Source organism: Primulina tabacum, chromosome 18 (assembly GCF_025594145.1).
Source record: "Primulina tabacum isolate GXHZ01 chromosome 18, ASM2559414v2, whole genome shotgun sequence".
Taxonomy (NCBI): Eukaryota; Viridiplantae; Streptophyta; class Magnoliopsida; order Lamiales; family Gesneriaceae; genus Primulina; species Primulina tabacum.
Window position 1 is genome coordinate 31,807,755 of NC_134567.1, and position 18,039 is coordinate 31,825,793.

Here is an 18,039-nt window from a genome sequence, read left to right on the forward strand (position 1 = left end):
ATGTCCTTGATCTAAAATCAGTTCAACCTTTTGTTAACCTTGAATTATCGAGATTCGAGGGATTCCACAAAAAGATGTTAAGAGAGGGAACACAAGACGGTATTAACATTCGCAGTGTGTTCTTCAAAATGGCCAAGCCAATTACAGAAAAGCGCAACTAAACCAACGTTGTAGGACAAGAAAGATCTAAGAAACCTAGTTGTCCGCAAAATTAAATGCCAGTCGATCCGAACCCACTGGATCCCCTGAGAGTTGAATCAAGATCATCAACCTCAACAACCTCAGGCGTCATGATCTTCTCAATAATCAGCTGTGCAATCCTGTCTCCAATCTTCACTTCAAAATCCACATCTGAATGATTGAACAATATAACCCCAACTGGCCCCCTGTAATCCGCATCGATCACACCTGCCCCCACATCTATTGAACTCTTCCACGTTAATCCCGATCGCGGTGCTACAAAAATCAAGAAAATAAATTATATCATTAACAGAGCCGAGCCCATTAACCAGAATTTGGGAGATTCAACGAAACAAAGAAATGGTCAAAGTATCAGAAGATTACCAATACGAGCGTAAGTTACTTCAGGAATCGCGATGCTCAGATCTGTGGGAATCATAGCTTTGCCTCTGGCGGGAACTTTAGCGTCTGCCGCACTATAAAGACAGAACCAGAAACAGAAAAAAAATTAGTTAACCAAAAGAAGATTTTCAATTGCACCAACTCTGAACTCCCATATGGGTGTGAGTAAATATGCCTGGATAGATCGTAGCCAGCAGAGAGAGACGATCCTCTTGAAGGCAAAACGGCTTTCTCAGAGAGCTTTTTCACCTTCAAAAACGAAGTGATTCCATGGGGTTTATCGCCGGATAATCCGTTTTGCTGGAGCTTCGGAATTTTCATCAAGGGTTCCTCCATTTCAATGCAGTCGTTTTGGTTTTCCACAAATTGAGCCATCGTCAGTTCAAGAACACAAATTTTGCCGAAATGGGTTCCGCAGGAATCACAAATGAAAGTGGGTTTTAGGGATTGGCGGTGGCGGGGTGGGGATTAAATGGAATCACGTTCTCAAATATTGATGGAAATGGCGCCTAGATTTCCCGCCATGATTGCTCCATCGTATTTAGAAGCAATTCATTGAATTGTCTGATTAAAGATTCATTAACAGCACCACTTTAAATAATTTTACGTTTCCAAATTTATCTCTGAATGAATTACTTTCAAATAATTTTGTATGTATCTTATGCGTTTTATTTTGTATAATGTTGTGCTTGATTTTAGAATTAAATATTTTTTCTCTTATAATTGTATGAAGAAAGTAAAATTATTTAAGATCATCGACTTGTGTTTAATTTCATTTTAAAAGTTAGCCCAAAGAATGAAATGTCAATCTCATATAAATAATCCCCAAAATTTAATAACTAACTCAAAGAATAAAATGTCAAAGTCATATAAACAACTCTAAACAATTTAATTGCAAAAGATGACGTTAGATTTGTAGCTCTCATAACATGTTAAGATCTAACAAAAATTAGCTCAATGTTGAAAAATGGTTAAAATTTATATACAACTCTGAAGGATTTCATCGATATCTAAACAAATTAGCGAAAAAAATACATTTAAAATCTCATTATTTGAAGAGAAATAATGGCTGTCCTTATCTCTGCAGATTCAACCACCATTTTTTCACGATGATAAATTTGATTGGCATCCATTAACAAATAAATTATAAAAATGAAATTGAAGGCGGCATGTCCTTAGACTTGACTGATCTGAATGCCAAAAAAGAAAGTGTATATCCAAAACTGATGAACTAAAAAGGAAATTGACAGTATCATAAGGAATTGAAAACTTGTTATTGGCTATTCTACCAATTTTAATTGGTATTCGAGTTATGATAAGAGGGAACATAACATGAAATTCATCTCATTGCTTCGCAATTAAGATGCAAAATACTTATGGCAGAAATTTTATCAGCTGCGTGAAATATAACTACTAAAACTGAGACTTCGATGTATGAGAACTGCTGCTTAGCTTCTTGTCTTCCCCACCTGCATTTTTGAAGCCTCTTCGTTCTTGGATACCCTGTTTATCATAGGAATGAATCAGAATGTCTTGTAAGTATTCATCTTTCAAAGTTCTAAAATTCCAAAAAATATGCTCGAAGAGTAACAATAAAACTATGGAAGGAAACCATGCTCAAAAACTCCTAATTCGGGTTTCTACTTTACTTTTTTTACAGCTTTTGCTGTCGGCCTAACATTTTTTCCGATATATTTTGGCTTGCGTTATGGAGAAATAGAACGATGAAAATGTGAAATCCAACGCATACCATGTCAGAATTCAACAGCGATCAAATAATTGGCTTGACACAAGTTTTCTTTGTTCGAGAGACAAGTCTTTTTACGTTTGGTTATCTCGAATGAACATTGATACTCTCACCAAGAATCGACACAGCGGAAGGTATAACTTCTTAGAAGGATGCTACGGGTGGGTCAATAACTTGACTAGTGCTTACATTTTTAATCTAAATTCAAGCACATCCTCTCTGTGAAAGAACAGGATGTCAGGTACCTAGAGCTGGATTGAAGTGGAGGTGGCTCGTATGACATCCTCGACCCGAATGACATCTTGGCAATCTCCAAGAGTGCTGTGTCCTGCACACTGAGTAACTCACTGGTCAAGTCCTGGTACGCTGCCCCGAACGCGTCTCGCCAGAAAGTTGGCAGCCTAACAATCTTACTATGCTTGTACACGTTCCACATTTGCCTCACCATCTTCTCCCTTTCATCCACATCCTACAAATTTTTCCAACACATGAAACCACACATTTTACTAATCACAAAAGATTATGCAAAGTAATCAAGAAAGTGTTGCAAAAACATATATAAATGGTAAATCATTGAGCTATTGAGGAATTTGTTGTCTATTTCAAGTCCATACCATAAAATCTAAAATTTATAACTATAATGTTCGCTTCCACCCAAAAACAACCACTAGTCTCAACTTCAAAGCCTCGATTCTTCTCCGTTCCTTAACAAACAACTCAAATTTTTGGCCTCGAGTTTTCAAGCTGTCTACAATATAAGTTTCGAACAAAAGCTGAAATCTCTAACTTACAGATGCGCAAATCATTAGATCTATCAAAACTTAATATCTACACTTGCATAATGTAAATGATACTAGATTGACGAAGCCCATAGAATAAACCTTAAACAAAAACACTAAAAAACAAGAATAATAACAAAAGAAAAACAATAAAACTATGTACCAAAACATCAAGATCACCATGGATGGAGGGGTCCAATTCATGCGAGGAACTCTTAAGATCAACAGCAGACCATTTCAGAGTGACGGAGCCAGTAAACATGGACCAAAGTGCAAGCAAAATAATGACAGCCAAAGCCCATAACTTGTATTTGCCTCTCCCAAACAGTCCCTCAAAATCTGATCCATCTTTCTTGAAACTAAAACTTGTAGCTGAACTTGTGCTACTGCTACTACTGCCGCTTGGAGTTAATTGAGGAGTCTGGGCTTCTTCATCTTTCATTTTTATTGGGTGGGCTAATGGTAAAAATCAGCCACACTTCCAAAAAAAATCCCAGTTCAGCTTTCTTGCTCAAGCAGAAAAAGGTGAAGTTTTTTAAGCGAGTTATTGAATTAAATTGGGTGGTTGGATTCCTTAATAGTACATGTATTGATTAATTTGGAGATATATATTTTGGGTTCCCTCGATACATTTTTATTTCTTATTATAATTATTTAATATTTTTTCATGGCCATTTGAAGATGGAAAACCAACCACCGACGGTGTGGGGTCTTTAGTCATAAAGACTTTTTATGTTTAAAAAAATAGATTTTATTTATGTATTTAATTAAATAAACATGAAATAATTATATTTTTAATATCATTTTGGGAGGATTTGCTAATTTTAAAATTACAAAATCTTTGTGAGATGGTCTCACGAGTTAATTTTGCGAGACAAATCTCTAATCCAAATTAACTCATTAAAAATATTATTTTTTATGTTAAAATATTGCTTCTCACGATATAGATCAGATCGACTCGTTTCACGAATATAAATCCGTGACAGTGTCTCATAGGAAACTTACTCTTTTAAAATATATATATATATATATGCTCATTTTAATAAATTCTTGATTTTCTTGATTTAGCTCAGTTGACATGTTAATAATATAAAATCAATATAGATTTTTGGACAAAAAATTGGATCAGTGTAGAAAGATGGTTGTTTACGCGGTTTGATATGTGACATTTTTGTACATTCTGTTTTTATTTTGTAGGTCTTTTAGCCTGAATTATATATTATAACAATAACGATGAAGACAGTTTGTATAAAAAAGGTAAAGTAATTAAATAAATATTATTGCAATTCACTATAAATTATAAGAAATCATTATCCATATTTTTTCATTTTCCTTCAAGTCTAAAGTTTCTTAATGTCTGGACCATGAAATTGAATTGAAGATATAACAAACTTCTTGCATGAGAAAAAACATGGTTTTATACGAATTATGAAGTTATGACAGAACAAGCAGATGAACGATTCCAAAGGACCAAATACCAATTTTCCACTACGTAACGTGTCTTTTGTTCAAGGCCACAAACTATTTTATGATTAATATTGTTCTGTTTTCACAAAGTGGCAGATTGGTAGAATCATTTATGGATGGATTTGGGTAAGATGTTTTATTGAGATATTATAGGAATCAAGATATAATTTTTGAACACATTCATTAAATAACAGATATATGATTGTCATGGTTACATACGTGAAATATATCTGGACGAAAATGTTTGAGTATGATTTCTATTAACAGTGTAATCATTTTATGAAATGTGTTTGGAATCCATGTCCTAAAAACAAGTAGCTTCGCCAGCTTCAAGAAAGCAGTTCTCTCCGAATCGTGTGGACACATTTCAAATCATCAAACTTTGTAATCATTTCAAGTTTTTTTTCTTATTATTCAAAGAAAATCCTCAAACAAACCCAAACACGACTTGAAATACTTTTACTGGATTTAAGGGAAGTTGCTTGTGTTAGCAATTATTTTTGTCTCTGTCTCGCAACTATAACCTTTATCCTGGACGAATAATAAAACCATTCAGAAGTTAAATAGGGAGAAGATAAAATCGAGAAGACCAAGTCAACAGTCTACATAAACCAAAATTACTAGTCCTGTGATAGATATCGCAAATTATAGTGTTTGTCTTCTTAATTGACAAGACACACGAATGAAATTTGACAAAAATAAAAACCCAATACTGACACAGTAATCATCATCATCGTGATAAAGAACCTGTGGTTATGACAGGTTATTTCTGTCTGGTTGTGAGTTTCTGAAGACTTTTTCAATTCAGAGTAATTAAAACGGCTGAATATATATTTAAAATGACTGAAAATCCAAAGCATATTCCAAAACTATATAATTTAACAAAACTAGGATAGGACCTTGTCAAACTAAATGACATATCAGAATTTCGCTGTACCTTTTAGCTTCAAACCTCATTCATCACTAAGATTTGATGAGTTGCAAACAGCCAAGTAAATATATCAATAAACATCTGCCGGCTCTATATTCTTATTCAATTTTTCTGTACGGGTTTAATCGTGTTGTGTGCTGTTGATAGTCTATATATGTGAACATGATCTAGTGTTACATAGCATATCTGTTCTAAGTATCAAATGATACTCTAGTTATTCTATCTTGGCATCTGAAATGGCCAAAGGTATTAAACTTCGGCTTTCTTTTCTTAGTTCCTTACAAATCTGTCGACCGAAGAATCCTACTTCATCGGTTAAAAACCCTGTACCTGCTGTTACATACGTGCTCTCCCCTATCAATTCTAAGTCATTTGACATTCCTTACCCTGGTTATCCTATTCCTCCACCATCTACACCGTATCAGTCCAAGTCCAGAAGCAATATTGGAACGTCAAAGATAGCGCCATTCGAGTCTCAATGTCAATCAAAACCATGCACAATGCATGAAATGATCGACGATGAATATTCATCACAGGATTTTTCCAAGACAAAAAGAAAAGGTAAGGAGAAAATGTACAACTCCCCTATTTCAAGTGACTCTGAAGAGCGTGCTTGTCCATATGCAACTTCCAGGATTGAAAAGAGAGAAGAAAAAACCAAGAAAATGAAATCAATAGCTAGCATCAATACAACTACTACATCAGTCGATAGCAACGAGACAGACAACCTATTTTCTTCTCCTCCGAGCTCCCACTCATCCCATAATTATAATTATCTGTTACAAACTATTATTGAGGAGGAACCCCTCAATCGAAGAAAGAAGCAGATGATGCAGAAAAGTGTAAGAGCACGAAAATTTAATCGCTTTGGTACAAAAGAATGGAAAGATGATGAAATGACAGTGCCCATAGGTGAGTCGAAGGAAAAGAATAAGATTTCACCGAGGATGGTTCTAGAGATGACATCTGGAAAAGTATATCAGAGTTTTGTAGTGGTGAAGAGGTCAGTTGATCCCTTTGAGGATTTCAAGACATCAATGCTGGAAATGATTCTGGATAAACAGATTTTTCGACCCAAAGAATTGGAAGAGCTACTGATGAGCTTCATTTCTCTCAATTCAAGACTGCATCATGAAGTTATTATAGGGGCATTTACAGAGATTTGGAAGGAAGTGTTTGGCGGATCATGGAACTAGAGTGTACAATAATAACTTGTATTGTCCTATGTCGTAATTTAAGTGTAAGGGAAGTGATTGAAAGACTATAAAATGATAAGTCTACACCTTAAATTCTCATAACTTAGTTGACCTTTAGGCTAAGAATGATCGATGAGTTCGAAAACAGGCTTGTTTAACAAGCTCGAAATGATCTTGTTTACCGAGCTCGAAAACGAGTCTGCTTAACGAGTTTTGAGCTCGAGCTCGAACTCGAGCCAGACTCATTGAACATGATTAACGAGCCGAACTCGAGCTATTCGCAAGCTTAATACTTTTAAAACGAGCTGAGCTTGAGCATCATGATAAAAGCTTGAATCGAGCTCGAGCCTTTATATACCTTAAACGAGCCCAGCTCGAGTATGATATTTTTCAGCTCGACTCGGCTCATTTACGTCCCTAAAGTGGGGAGTTAAGCAGCTAGTAGTTGGAGAAACTGTCTCAACGTTAACAAAATGATAGAATCGGCTGAAGAGAAAAGATCTCAACACACATCAATTAAACAATGTTCAAGCAGCAAATTTGCATATTTTAGCATTCAAGTTTCACTGTTCAATTTCAAGTTTTTCCTATTTCAAGCTTTGGTTTTCATTCCGGTTTCTAGCATTTATTTTCATCAACATCGTTAATTTTTTTATGTTTTCTAGGATTCCTCATGGTTTTATATGTGTACATAAATAATGTTTAGGAATTTCCATTTTATATCCACAGCGCTTTTCTTTCAATTATTTATTTTTTTTATGCATATTAGTTTAGGATACCATAATTAACGATCAAAGTAGGAAATTAGGAATTCATAATCGTTTGGTATTTTAGAAGTTAAATTTTCATTTTTACTCATTTCGGTACTCTTGCACCTGGCACGCCTGCATTTCAAAAAACTGTGCAAACAAAATTGACACGTCCTGTGGGACCGGAAATATGGCATAGAAAAGAATTTGTTTGAAGAGATTGCACAAAATGTTTCTTTTCAAGACATGGTTGAACGATTGTGTTCAAGGAAATTCATGAGCCTCAAATGAATCCATAAGAAGACAGCACGTGACGTAGAGAAAATATCAAAGCTTCTAGCCGATGGTATCCTAGGTTGTGTGAAAGCAATAATGAATCAAACAGTCAGATCTGGGAGGTCAAGTCAGGGGAGTAATCATCCCAAAGAGGTGGAACAAAGTTCGGGGAGTTCTAAGGCAGATCTCAATACCCCTTGATTGTGATGAAAGGTACACCACCTCACATAAGAGAATGAGTTATTGGACAAAGAAATACATCCATCAAGGGACACCAAAAAACAAGTAGTAAAAAAGTGAGTCATGAAAGTAACCAACATAAAAATTACGACCAAGAGTCTAGGAGTTCCAAGACAGGTGATCTTCACCGTCTAGAGACGATACTCCATAAACATGAAGAAAGTTACCGGATAGAAAGAATGAAGTTGTTGGTCAAGAGAGAAACGATAATGAAAATGCAAAGCAACCAGTACTATGTGAATGTGGTGACAAATCCTCTATATCAACCTGGAGAGTTAGAAGATGGAGCCACATATGGCTTCAAATGTCTAAATAATGGTGCCAATGCTCGGGGGCACAATCATCCAATGAGGAGTTGAAAAACGAACACTATTGTAAGATCACAACTCATTTAATTGTGCTTCTAAATTTTGTTGGGCTGTTAAAATATTTTTTGTAGAAAAAAATGAATAAGAGAATTCTCGAATTCCCAAAAAGAAAGAAACCATGGACGTTGGTGAAGATCTGTTTCTTTTCATGGTTTCTGTGAATGTAAATGCCAGACTTACGAGCCATATTGGATAAAAAAAATGAAAGGAAAACAACTAGTTGAAGGACCGAGCATTAGGAAATGTTCTGTTCTCAAAGGAAAAATATTTGAGATTGAAGGATCATGTGATTACGCTAATAGTCTAAAAAAGAAAAATGTGAATAAAAACATATTTGTTTTAGGGAGTCAAACTAGAGTAGTGGAAAAAATCTACGACCTTTGGGCCGAAGAATCAACACTTCTCAAAAAGAACTATGACTACGCACAATGATTTTACTGTTAAACCATCTTATCAACCAAAGAAGAGCCAACGGTAGAGTATGCGGCCTTAATACCGATGAACCAACATTTCTCAAAGAGAGCAGTGAATTCACAACTAATGAGTGTTAAACAAATTTTTCCAGTCAAAAAGAGGTGATGGTTCCCTGGGCGAGATGAGGAGTGAGTGGCAAGTCGTGGTATGTCCAGAAACAAAGAGTAGGGATGCGAATATGGCGTGACAGTGATATTGACGGGCGGCGAACTGACGACGGTCGGTCAGGAAATGACTGTGAAAAGGGTTAAGGTGAGTGACTTTGTGAAGAAATGAAACAATTCAAAACTCGAGGGAAAACATGATATTAGGGCTTTCATATTAGGAAAATGGGGATCTAAAAACTTGTAACAAATCAAATGCCAATTTTGGGGAGGAAAATAAATGGCGAAGAAGAAGAAAGCGGGGGAATAATTTTTTGAATTTAATTTTTGGGCATGAGCAGCCGAGGAGTAATACTAAAAAAATAGATTTTGTGCTCAATATGGTAAGCCCATTAATTTTTGACGATAAGCCCATCTTTGGCCAACAATGACAAGCATCCGACCCAATTAATACAGGTAACTGGTTAGGGCATGTCACTAAAGCCTACACTTTCAAAAGGATGGGGAAGTGGGGAGTTGAGTAGCTGGGAGTTGGAGAAACTGTCTCAAGCATGAACAAAATGAGAGAATCGACAGAAGAGAAAAGATCTCAACAACACATCATTCAAACAATGCTCCAACAGCAAATCCACATATTTTAGCATTCAAGTTTCATCGTTTAATTTCAAGTTTTTCATATTTCAAGCTTTCTTATTTTCTAGGCTTTTTTCCTGTTTCCAGCATTTATTTTCATCAACTTTGTTAATTTTTTATGTTTTCTAGGATTATTTATGGTTTTATACGTACATAAATCATGTTTAGGAATTTCCATTTTATTTCCACTGCGTTCTTCTTTCAATCTTTTATTTTTTTTCATGTACATTAGCTTAGAAAATCATAACTAATAATCAAATTAAGAATTCATGATTGTTCGATTTTTTAGAAGTTAAATTTTTATTATTTTTACTCATTTTGGTGCTCTTGCACCTAACACACTCAAATTCCAGAAAATTGTGCAAACAAGAAGAATCTATGAGCTCATAAAATATTAAAAAAGAAAAAACATTTGTTATTACAATTTATTTTTTGCACGAAATTTCATTCATTCAGAACCACTTAAAAGACACGAGGTCAGAGGAAAGGGATAACCAACACAACATAAACTCTTTAGGAAAGATGGATTAGAGGGGAATGGATCACCCAAAACTTCACCTTTGAACCATGATTTATAATAAATGAGTGCATACATAAAAACTTAAGAATTGCGAAATTTTTGAAAAAATTAATAAATATCCTAGAATAATGGTCGGCAGAGGCAGCATGTTCAACATACATTACAAATTCACAAGAGATAATTTCTCAGTTCTGAATCTCAAGCACATCAGATGCATGCATGATTAAGCATTCGTACAAATCGATACAACATTATGATAAAATTAATGGCCTTACTGTTCAATACAATCAGAAACAGGAGACACCGCTGTACCGTCAAAAAATTTGATATGGCATAGTTCACCGCCAGCTTCATCGGCAAACCTAATCTTCTTCCCCTCCCTGGGGGCAACATATTTGTAAGTATCTATGTTGTTTGGAGCCAGTTTCTAAGAGAAAGAGGAAATGAGAAGTCAGAATATATCTGAATGCAAGAGTATAAATACTGCATCTTTGATTACTAAAAGCAAAATAATGGCCTTTTTACGTATGCAAATGCTCCTATTTGCTTTCTTGTAATAACCTTTTAAAAAAACTTCAAATTTGACCCATATGAATTTGCAGCGGTTTCGTTTTAGGCTAAATGCTTGAGATCGCCTGAAACTGTTTGCACTTCATAATGTGAATTTCAAAACTTGAATTGAAGGTACGAACAAAAAAATCATGCTAAAGGGTACAAACCATTATTTTACAAAAGCGGTCGCAGTCCCTCGACATCATATTTAACCACTTTGTCGCTGCTTCCTCAGTTTTTGTAGCATTTTCAATGACTAGTTTAACCTACCAACCAATGAGAAGAACATCATCATTCCAAAACTAACGGTGTGTATCTGCTCCATGCAAGCTATACTTTCGCATTTTCAGAATCTAAAAAGTGTATATCATCCAAAAGTTCAAATGCATCACATGTTCAGGATAGTTCACCAAAAGAATTTCATATCACATGTGGCGCCCCAAACCTCGCCACGTAGTCATACAACATGTGACGTCATATGCATAAAAATTTTCTTTTCAACGACGTAATAATATAATAGATATACGACAAAATAGTGTAATTATCACACTATCTACACCAGTGTAGCAGAAACAGTATAATGAATACACACATACAACTTAAATAAGACAATAAGCTATACTGTCTCTATCTCCTATCAACTACAGGACTATTTGACTAGACACATCTAGTCCTTCACCACTATCCTGTCTCACGGCATAATCCTGTAACCTGATAATCGAGTATATATATATCTGGCTATTTCTTTGATCCCGAGACGGGTAATGTATCTCAAATCGAATACCTCGTGTCAACGATTCCAAAAATGAAGTCGGTTCGTCGATTGGATAAACCGATAAGTCGCAAGATCGAAAAGAAAAAAAACAAAACCCTTATTTTTTTTCCTCTCTCTTCTCGACTTTCCTACTGTTGAAGATGAATTGAATTCGTTTCAAATTTATCTTCTTTCATTTTTTTTATTTTTTTAAATATTATATTATATTATATTAATAAAATAATATAATATAATATAATATATAATATTTAACATTTTAACACCGATATATCCATTTGGATCCGTCAAACGATCAAATTTTACAAAACATGAAACTTCTACATCTTTTGAGTTTTCTACGTTATATCTAAATTTCAAATCATTTGGACTTCATATGATCAAAATATGTCATACTTCGCTCTTTAAAAATCATTAATTATTTAGTCACATTACTAAATCAACAAATTGTGATATTTACTTCAGGCATTACATCACATTTGCCCGAATCTTTGATGAAGAAGTTTGAAATTAAGAACAACTCATTGAATCGATTTAAGGATTTAAATTATTATCTCGAACCCATAGCCAACCCCCTGGATGCATTAATAGGAATTTTTAGTGACGCTGGTGTCAATCAATTTTCTCCAGCACATTAGCTCAAAAGAAGAATATGGCAGGGAAGTGAGATTGAGACAGTTCAACAAGGTTGAAGGAAAAAAAAAAGCTTTTTTCGAGAAATATTTGTAACTTTTACATGAGCTCCAAGGAAGTGAAATATAGAATTTGATTGCCAGAAGTCTAGGCAACCCTACTTTTAATTCATAGAGTTTGAGACCGAATTCTGATTAATCTGTCCAAAAAGTTAGTGGTACGACATATGTGATGCAATTTTAATTATAAGAATATTTTAGAGGTCTAAGTGGTGCATCTTAAGCACAAGGATTTGAATTACAGTTCTGCATGGTGTTCTCGAGTGAGCCATCACTCCTTTAGTATTAAGTATTTGATAAAGTTAGTTCTCTTCTCTGCCATTGTTTTTTATACGTCAAAGGTCTTCCATGTAGATATAAGTGTTCTCAGGCTTCACATTTGTTGTATATGGTCGTTATTGTCACATGAATAAACATATACAAGAAGAGAGATGTACTGAAAGGAGTGAATTGTTCAACTCAAGGACGCTGGATGACAAGAGATCAACAACAGTCTATCTTCACTCACGAACTGAATCCATTTGAAGACCAAAACCATATTCAGAAGACTAAACTACAAGGCAAGAATTATGAAGGTTCCATCTCTTTCGTACACATACCATATGGTGGAAACTTTAAACTTCTATTTGACACGTAAACTGCTAATCTGTACGTAATTTCATAATTGTAATATCCGCTAAAAAATTCCGAAAAATACACATGATTTTAAGAAACTCGAGTTCCTAATTTCAAGTTAGACGTCATTACAAATAACATGTTATTCTACATCAAAATTTTTCCTAGAGCTCAAGCATGGTAACTAGCGGGCATAACTGAAATGTGCATTTGGAATCAACAACAGAAATGGAAGTTGATAAAGACAGAAGCTTAGTGCAGTAACAAAGAGCGACACATCTTTAAGAACCAAAAAATGCAGCATACATACCTCATCTGTGTCATTCTTCAAGGAAGCATTGCGATATGCTTCGAATAGTAATTTTTGTTCCACAATGTCCTTCATGGACTTCAGCTCGCTCATTAGCTTCACTGCAAGTGACTCAATATCATGCATCTGCTGCTGTGAGAATACAACAGCACTTTCAGAACAATATTTGATGGATGTACATCCAGTACTAAGGTTAGGTAGACTGCGTGAAATACTAGAACTCTCGTCATTGCGCTGGGTTTTCTTTGATTTCTGTATGATTTTTCTGGGATTTGTAACAACTTTTCTTCGGCTAAATTTCCCAAGGCCTGTGTGAACATCAAAATTAAAATGATGGATATCTGGAGATGAAGCATTCTTCTCAGTTACAAAGAGAATGTAGAAAGTGATAAATTTCCAAATGTTAATATGTGTAAATCAACGAACTACATTCTTAAGACAACCAAAGATGCCATGAAAGTTAAAATTTTCTTTAGTGAAAAAAAAGGAGCTTGAGAAAAGAAAATACTGTGATATGAAATGCATTATGTGCCTCTTTATTCTGAAAACAAGCCACCAAACATCAAATATTTATGTTTGCAGAGTATATAGAAGCATTTCAAATCCTGGAAAAATGACTGTAATGCAAAATTTTGCTTCGCATTCAAATCTTCCGAAATGGCTCTATCTTAACCAAAGCCACTCAATAAAACAGAGTTCTTCAACCCGATAATGCCAGAACATTACAGAGTATACATCATCAGAGCAATTGTGCATTTCGCTTACTGCATTTCTTAGCATCATTGTATAGCTCAATTGATTCCATCATCAAGCACAGTTCCTCTTGCGTAGATGGAGATATAGCCTGAACATTTAAATCATGAAATTTAAAATGGTTCCACCGAGTATATTGAAACCGAATATCACATACAAAAAACTATATTTAACCTTCCGTGTTGAAAGGAGCCTTTCAGGATGCTGATGTTGCCCTGGAGTTGAATGCACATGAGAACCACCATAAGCTTTGTTTTCTGGAGATGATCCCTGTCTTTTCAGACAACCATTTTGCTTTTCTGGAAAGTCCAGCTCATCTTTCTCCTTTGAGAGGTTAATATTGATTTCACGATCAAGTCCCATGTCGCCAACGTTATTACCAGCAGCCACATCAGAAACTTGAATGTCAGAACTGTTTCTTGGGCGTGGTATTTCTTCCATGATGGATTGATAAAGCACGTCTGAATTCCAATCCTCGGAAGGTTCACTTCTACAAGAAAGTGCCCTTCCAACCTCGTTTCTTGTCTCAAATGTTGGAGGCAAAACTAGAAACTCAGGACAATTCAAATCTAGATTTTCTCCCTTGACACCCACACTGTCCAATGGAACAGCCATACATGTAGGCTCAATATCCTCCAAATGATCATATGCGATCTCATTAGTGAGACAACTTTGACATTCATTCGTAGGCAACAGTGGTTCTTTATTTTCACACTGAACCACCTCCAAAAAATTTTTCGACACTACACCACAATAACTCGATCCTTTATTATGGTCAATGGATAAATCGTCTGCAAAAGATGTGCTTTGGCATCCTAATTGTTTGGCTTCTGGAGCCTCGGATTTTACATGAATAACTGGAGCTGTCTCGTGTCCGACTGGAAGGGAGACTTCACAAACTAGATTCTGTTCAAATTTTACAGCAAAGGCAATGGTTGAAGCCATTGGAAAACTTCCATTCACGCTTTTTCTTTTGGCATTTGAGTTCTTTGGGAGCTTTAATTTCAATCTAATAAGGGGCTCATCAAAGTCAGATTCATCTTGCAGTTTCTTTTCGTCTTCATCAGCTTTAACTGAATCAAGACCAATGTAACTAAATTTCTTTCTCTTCGCTTTGGATCTTTGTTTAAGCTGTTCCAATGTGGTGTCATCATCCAAATCACTTATATCATTATCGGAACATGGAGTAAAGCTGTCAGTTCTAGGTTTTATTTCAAGTAATTTTTTTTCAGCCTTTGACAAACATGACATTCTACTTTTCATTTGGTAAGAGTCAAGCATTGAATCTTTAACCGTATTGAGCGAATCAATTATACATGGTCGTCTGAGTCTTTTGGCCTCTTGATTATCACATACTTCAGTTGGACTCTGGAATGCAAGAGTCGGCTCTCTACGGGAATCTATATTGCAAACTTTTATTTCCCTGTCACTCCTAATAGTTCGGATAAAATTATCATAGCCTGAATCCATTGTTGCAGCAAAACTATTTTGCTACCTCATGAACATGATAGAATCAGCAAAAACATGATGGACCGGCAATCAATTTCCAAGAAAAGGGTGACAAATCTGATCACGAGGAAAAATCAAAGTTAAGCTTGTGTGTATGAAAATAACAACCGGAACTTGCTCCAAATTAAAAAAACCATAACAAAACAAATTTGAATCAAACACATACTTCCAACGGTGACATTATACATCTGGGCATGTACTTTTGAACAAATGGAAGTGCTACAAGAAAAGCTTCCTAAAGAATCCTTCATACAAAAAAGCTCGCCAACACTTGAAACATAACCAATCTAAGTAACAAAACAACTTGAAGAAAACTCACCAGAAATTGAATCTCAAAACTGATGCTCACGATACTAATCAGAAGAAGACGCTACAAAAAACATACACCACAGATACTCTCCAACCACAATTCATTTCGTCAATTGCCTCGGATTATGTTTGGATTGATGAATTTCAAATGTATTTTTATTGTTTAAAGAAGTAAAATCATAAAATTCAAATTCATCTCTTACATGTTATTATATTATAATTATGATGTATTTCAAGTTCACCCAATTATGGTATCATTTGAAATACGATCTAATTTGTACTAATAATGTGTAAACAACTAAATTATAAATTTAATATTTGATGTATTGTTTATCGTACAAAATAAAATTATAATCGAAATTCATTGATTTCAAATTCGTATTCACAAATGCAAGCTAATAAGCTAACCTCGACAGAAATATTTTCAACGAGTAAAAACAACAGGCATATTTTTTATTTACGCCACCGGAGGAACGGCGTTGGATCAAAATAAAAAAAGGTTGTAGACGTATTTCAGATTTAGGGCATCAGTCAAAATCAAATCAACCAAATTCAGTAACTAACAAACAAATTTTTTTTAAAAAAAAATCTTCAAGCTCAATTGCTGACATTACAAGACACTATCAGAAATGGCAAACATCAAAGAAGCTAGTTTTCTGCAGAAATAGAAATAAGCTATAATATAATAATACTTCAAAACAAACACCCAGGTCATTTAAGCTTTGCACTCAAAGCACCGCCCAGCGTCCTCCTCCTAGTAATGTAGATAGATCTCCCGATTTCGTTGCGCCATATCTCCGAAAAACAAAACCAAAAAAAAAAAATAATCAGCAGCCAAATTCCGATTCGCGAAAGTTTAAAAAGCATAAACAAATTCGAAAGCAAAAACACGCAAATCCAAACAGGTCTCACCTTTCTTCAAAGCCTCAGAAAATCAGCCGCTTATCGGGAGAGAAGGAGCTGGATTTCAGTGACAAATTGATTATGTAGTTGGTGTTTTATCTGGCGCCATCATTTGGCGGGAACATGTTTTCGGCCGGCATAATAATCTCGGTCCATTGTCATTATGATCGTTATTTATTATTTTATTAATTTACTATTCCGATATTTTATTTTTATTTTTAATATTATTTTATTATTATTTTATCATTTTAAGCCGCCGTGATTACTAATCACCCGTAAAAGATACACACGCGTTGTATGTGTATTATTATTTTTAATTTGATCAAATAATATTAAACAATTAACAAAAAATTATTTTCATTTTAGAAGAGATGTTCGATTTAAAATGGAAGTTTTGTTTAGATTTTTCTATGTAAAATATGGAGTGACTTGAGTAGATTTTTAGTATAGTAAGAAGAGTAGTTATGAAATTAAATATTTTGATATCCTTTAAATTAGTTACTTCGAGGATCTCACATTTAATAATATAATATAAATAACGATCTTTATTTTTATTTTATTTTTTTTGTCGATTTTAAGCGATCGAGTTTATGTCTTTTATTTTATTATTACTTTATAAATTTTAACGAACGATTGCTAATTCGATAAAATGAGTGTTCAACTTTGGTTTAAACCGAAACAATTAGAAATACAAACCCAAAAGATAAACCCAAGCAAAAACCAATTTTTTAGAGTAGGTCTCTTGTGAGACGGTCTCACGAATCTTTATCTGTGAGACGGGTCAACCTACCGATATTCACAATAAAAATTAATACTATTAGCATAAAAATTAATACTTTTCATGGATGACCCAAATAAAATATCAATCTCAGAAATATGATCCGTGAGACCGTCTCACATAAGTTTTTGCCTTTTTTTATTTTGTATACAAAAATTCAAGACAAAGTTTATATGTTCGGTGTCGGATTGTGTATGTCAAAATTGAACCGACTTAAAAACCGAAATTTAATTTGAATATTAATTTTGTATATATATTGTAACGTCTACTAATTTAAAATGCTGCTAATTTTTTTTCTTTTAACAAGCTCATTTTTTCGAAAATAAACATTTAAATATTTTGCATGCATGCAACCCTACTGAAATTTTTCCTTTAAAAATAAATCGACAAATAAAATACTGTAGTTTTAAAAAATGTGCATACTCGGCCCTTAACCATGCATGAACGAAATTAAAACGTGTAAAATACTGAAATTCACCATCATAACAAAATCAACGTAATCAAATGTTCATGTTCCCTCGAACTCATAAAAAACGTGATGTGTGGAAAAGTGTAGTCATCGGGTCGTGTGCGCACATCCAGCCCGGCCTACTCAAAGTTCATCACCTCCAGTCTCCTCATCCAAATGCTCACCTGCATCACAAACGTCTAGTGAGTCTAAAAACTCAACACATCTGTATCGTTAATAGCAAATACATATACATAACACACAGTAGTGAAAAATACTATAATCAACATACACTTCATGAACTTTAAAGTATAAACGTAAACATGTCGTAT

The 18,039-nt window shown here is 34.5% G+C and overlaps 4 protein-coding genes across 6 annotated transcripts; 1 reads left to right on the forward strand and 3 right to left on the reverse strand.

Annotated features, from left to right (window-relative positions):
* Window positions 1–77: 77 nt before the first annotated feature.
* On the reverse strand, window positions 78–1,103 carry LOC142532552 (deoxyuridine 5'-triphosphate nucleotidohydrolase). Its single transcript, XM_075638842.1, has 3 exons — window positions 758–1,103; window positions 565–656; window positions 78–456 (listed from the first exon to the last, which is right to left on the reverse strand). Exons 1-3 carry the CDS (start codon window positions 955–957, stop codon window positions 212–214), a joined length of 537 nt encoding a protein of 178 aa, XP_075494957.1. The 5' UTR covers window positions 958–1,103; the 3' UTR covers window positions 78–211.
* A 706-nt stretch (window positions 1,104–1,809) lies between these two features.
* LOC142532551 (uncharacterized) lies at window positions 1,810–3,697 on the reverse strand. Its single transcript, XM_075638841.1, has 3 exons — window positions 3,272–3,697; window positions 2,575–2,798; window positions 1,810–2,085 (listed from the first exon to the last, which is right to left on the reverse strand). The coding sequence occupies exons 1-3, from the start codon at window positions 3,548–3,550 to the stop codon at window positions 2,031–2,033; spliced, it is 558 nt and encodes a 185-aa protein (XP_075494956.1). The 5' UTR covers window positions 3,551–3,697; the 3' UTR covers window positions 1,810–2,030.
* Window positions 3,698–5,437: 1,740 nt separating this feature from the next.
* LOC142533787 (uncharacterized) lies at window positions 5,438–6,781 on the forward strand. The gene has a single exon (XM_075640680.1). It carries the CDS (start codon window positions 5,743–5,745, stop codon window positions 6,700–6,702), a length of 960 nt encoding a protein of 319 aa, XP_075496795.1. The 5' UTR covers window positions 5,438–5,742; the 3' UTR covers window positions 6,703–6,781.
* A 3,344-nt stretch (window positions 6,782–10,125) lies between these two features.
* Window positions 10,126–16,650, reverse strand: LOC142533626 (uncharacterized). Of its 3 annotated transcripts, none has more exons than XM_075640453.1 (7): window positions 16,491–16,650; window positions 16,285–16,373; window positions 13,935–15,326; window positions 13,773–13,851; window positions 13,008–13,315; window positions 10,786–10,884; window positions 10,126–10,493 (listed from the first exon to the last, which is right to left on the reverse strand). In XM_075640453.1, exons 3-7 carry the CDS (start codon window positions 15,228–15,230, stop codon window positions 10,338–10,340), a joined length of 1,938 nt encoding a protein of 645 aa, XP_075496568.1. In that variant the 5' UTR covers window positions 15,231–15,326; window positions 16,285–16,373; window positions 16,491–16,650; the 3' UTR covers window positions 10,126–10,337. The 3 variants fall into 3 exon arrangements, with proteins under 3 accessions (XP_075496568.1, XP_075496569.1, XP_075496567.1); XM_075640454.1 differs by having other exon boundaries at window positions 13,935–15,192; window positions 16,271–16,373; XM_075640452.1 differs by having other exon boundaries at window positions 16,271–16,373.
* Window positions 16,651–18,039: the final 1,389 nt, after the last annotated feature.

Bases quoted from the DNA above. Each gene is read 5' to 3' on its own strand.
- LOC142532552 (XM_075638842.1), bottom strand. From the start codon at position 957: ATGGCTCAATTTGTGGAAAACCAAAACGACTGCATTGAAATGGAGGAA. The intron at 657-757 runs GCATATTTACTC...CTGTCTTTATAG, and splicing joins GCTGGCTACGATCTATCCAG to TGCGGCAGACGCTAAAGTTC. The intron at 457-564 runs GTAATCTTCTGA...TGATTTTTGTAG, and splicing joins AGTAACTTACGCTCGTATTG to CACCGCGATCGGGATTAACG.
- LOC142532551 (XM_075638841.1), bottom strand. From the start codon at position 3,550: ATGAAAGATGAAGAAGCCCAGACTCCTCAATTAACTCCAAGCGGCAGT. The intron at 2,799-3,271 runs GTACATAGTTTT...AAAAATTTGTAG, and splicing joins ATGGTGATCTTGATGTTTTG to GATGTGGATGAAAGGGAGAA. The intron at 2,086-2,574 runs GTACCTGACATC...TATGATAAACAG, and splicing joins CCACTTCAATCCAGCTCTAG to GGTATCCAAGAACGAAGAGG.
- LOC142533787 (XM_075640680.1), top strand. From the start codon at position 5,743: ATGGCCAAAGGTATTAAACTTCGGCTTTCTTTTCTTAGTTCCTTACAA.
- LOC142533626 (XM_075640453.1), bottom strand. From the start codon at position 15,230: ATGGATTCAGGCTATGATAATTTTATCCGAACTATTAGGAGTGACAGG. The intron at 13,316-13,772 runs GTAAGCGAAATG...ATGTTCACACAG, and splicing joins CAATGATGCTAAGAAATGCA to GCCTTGGGAAATTTAGCCGA. The intron at 10,885-13,007 runs GTATGTATGCTG...ATTGGTTGGTAG, and splicing joins TGAAGAATGACACAGATGAG to GTTAAACTAGTCATTGAAAA.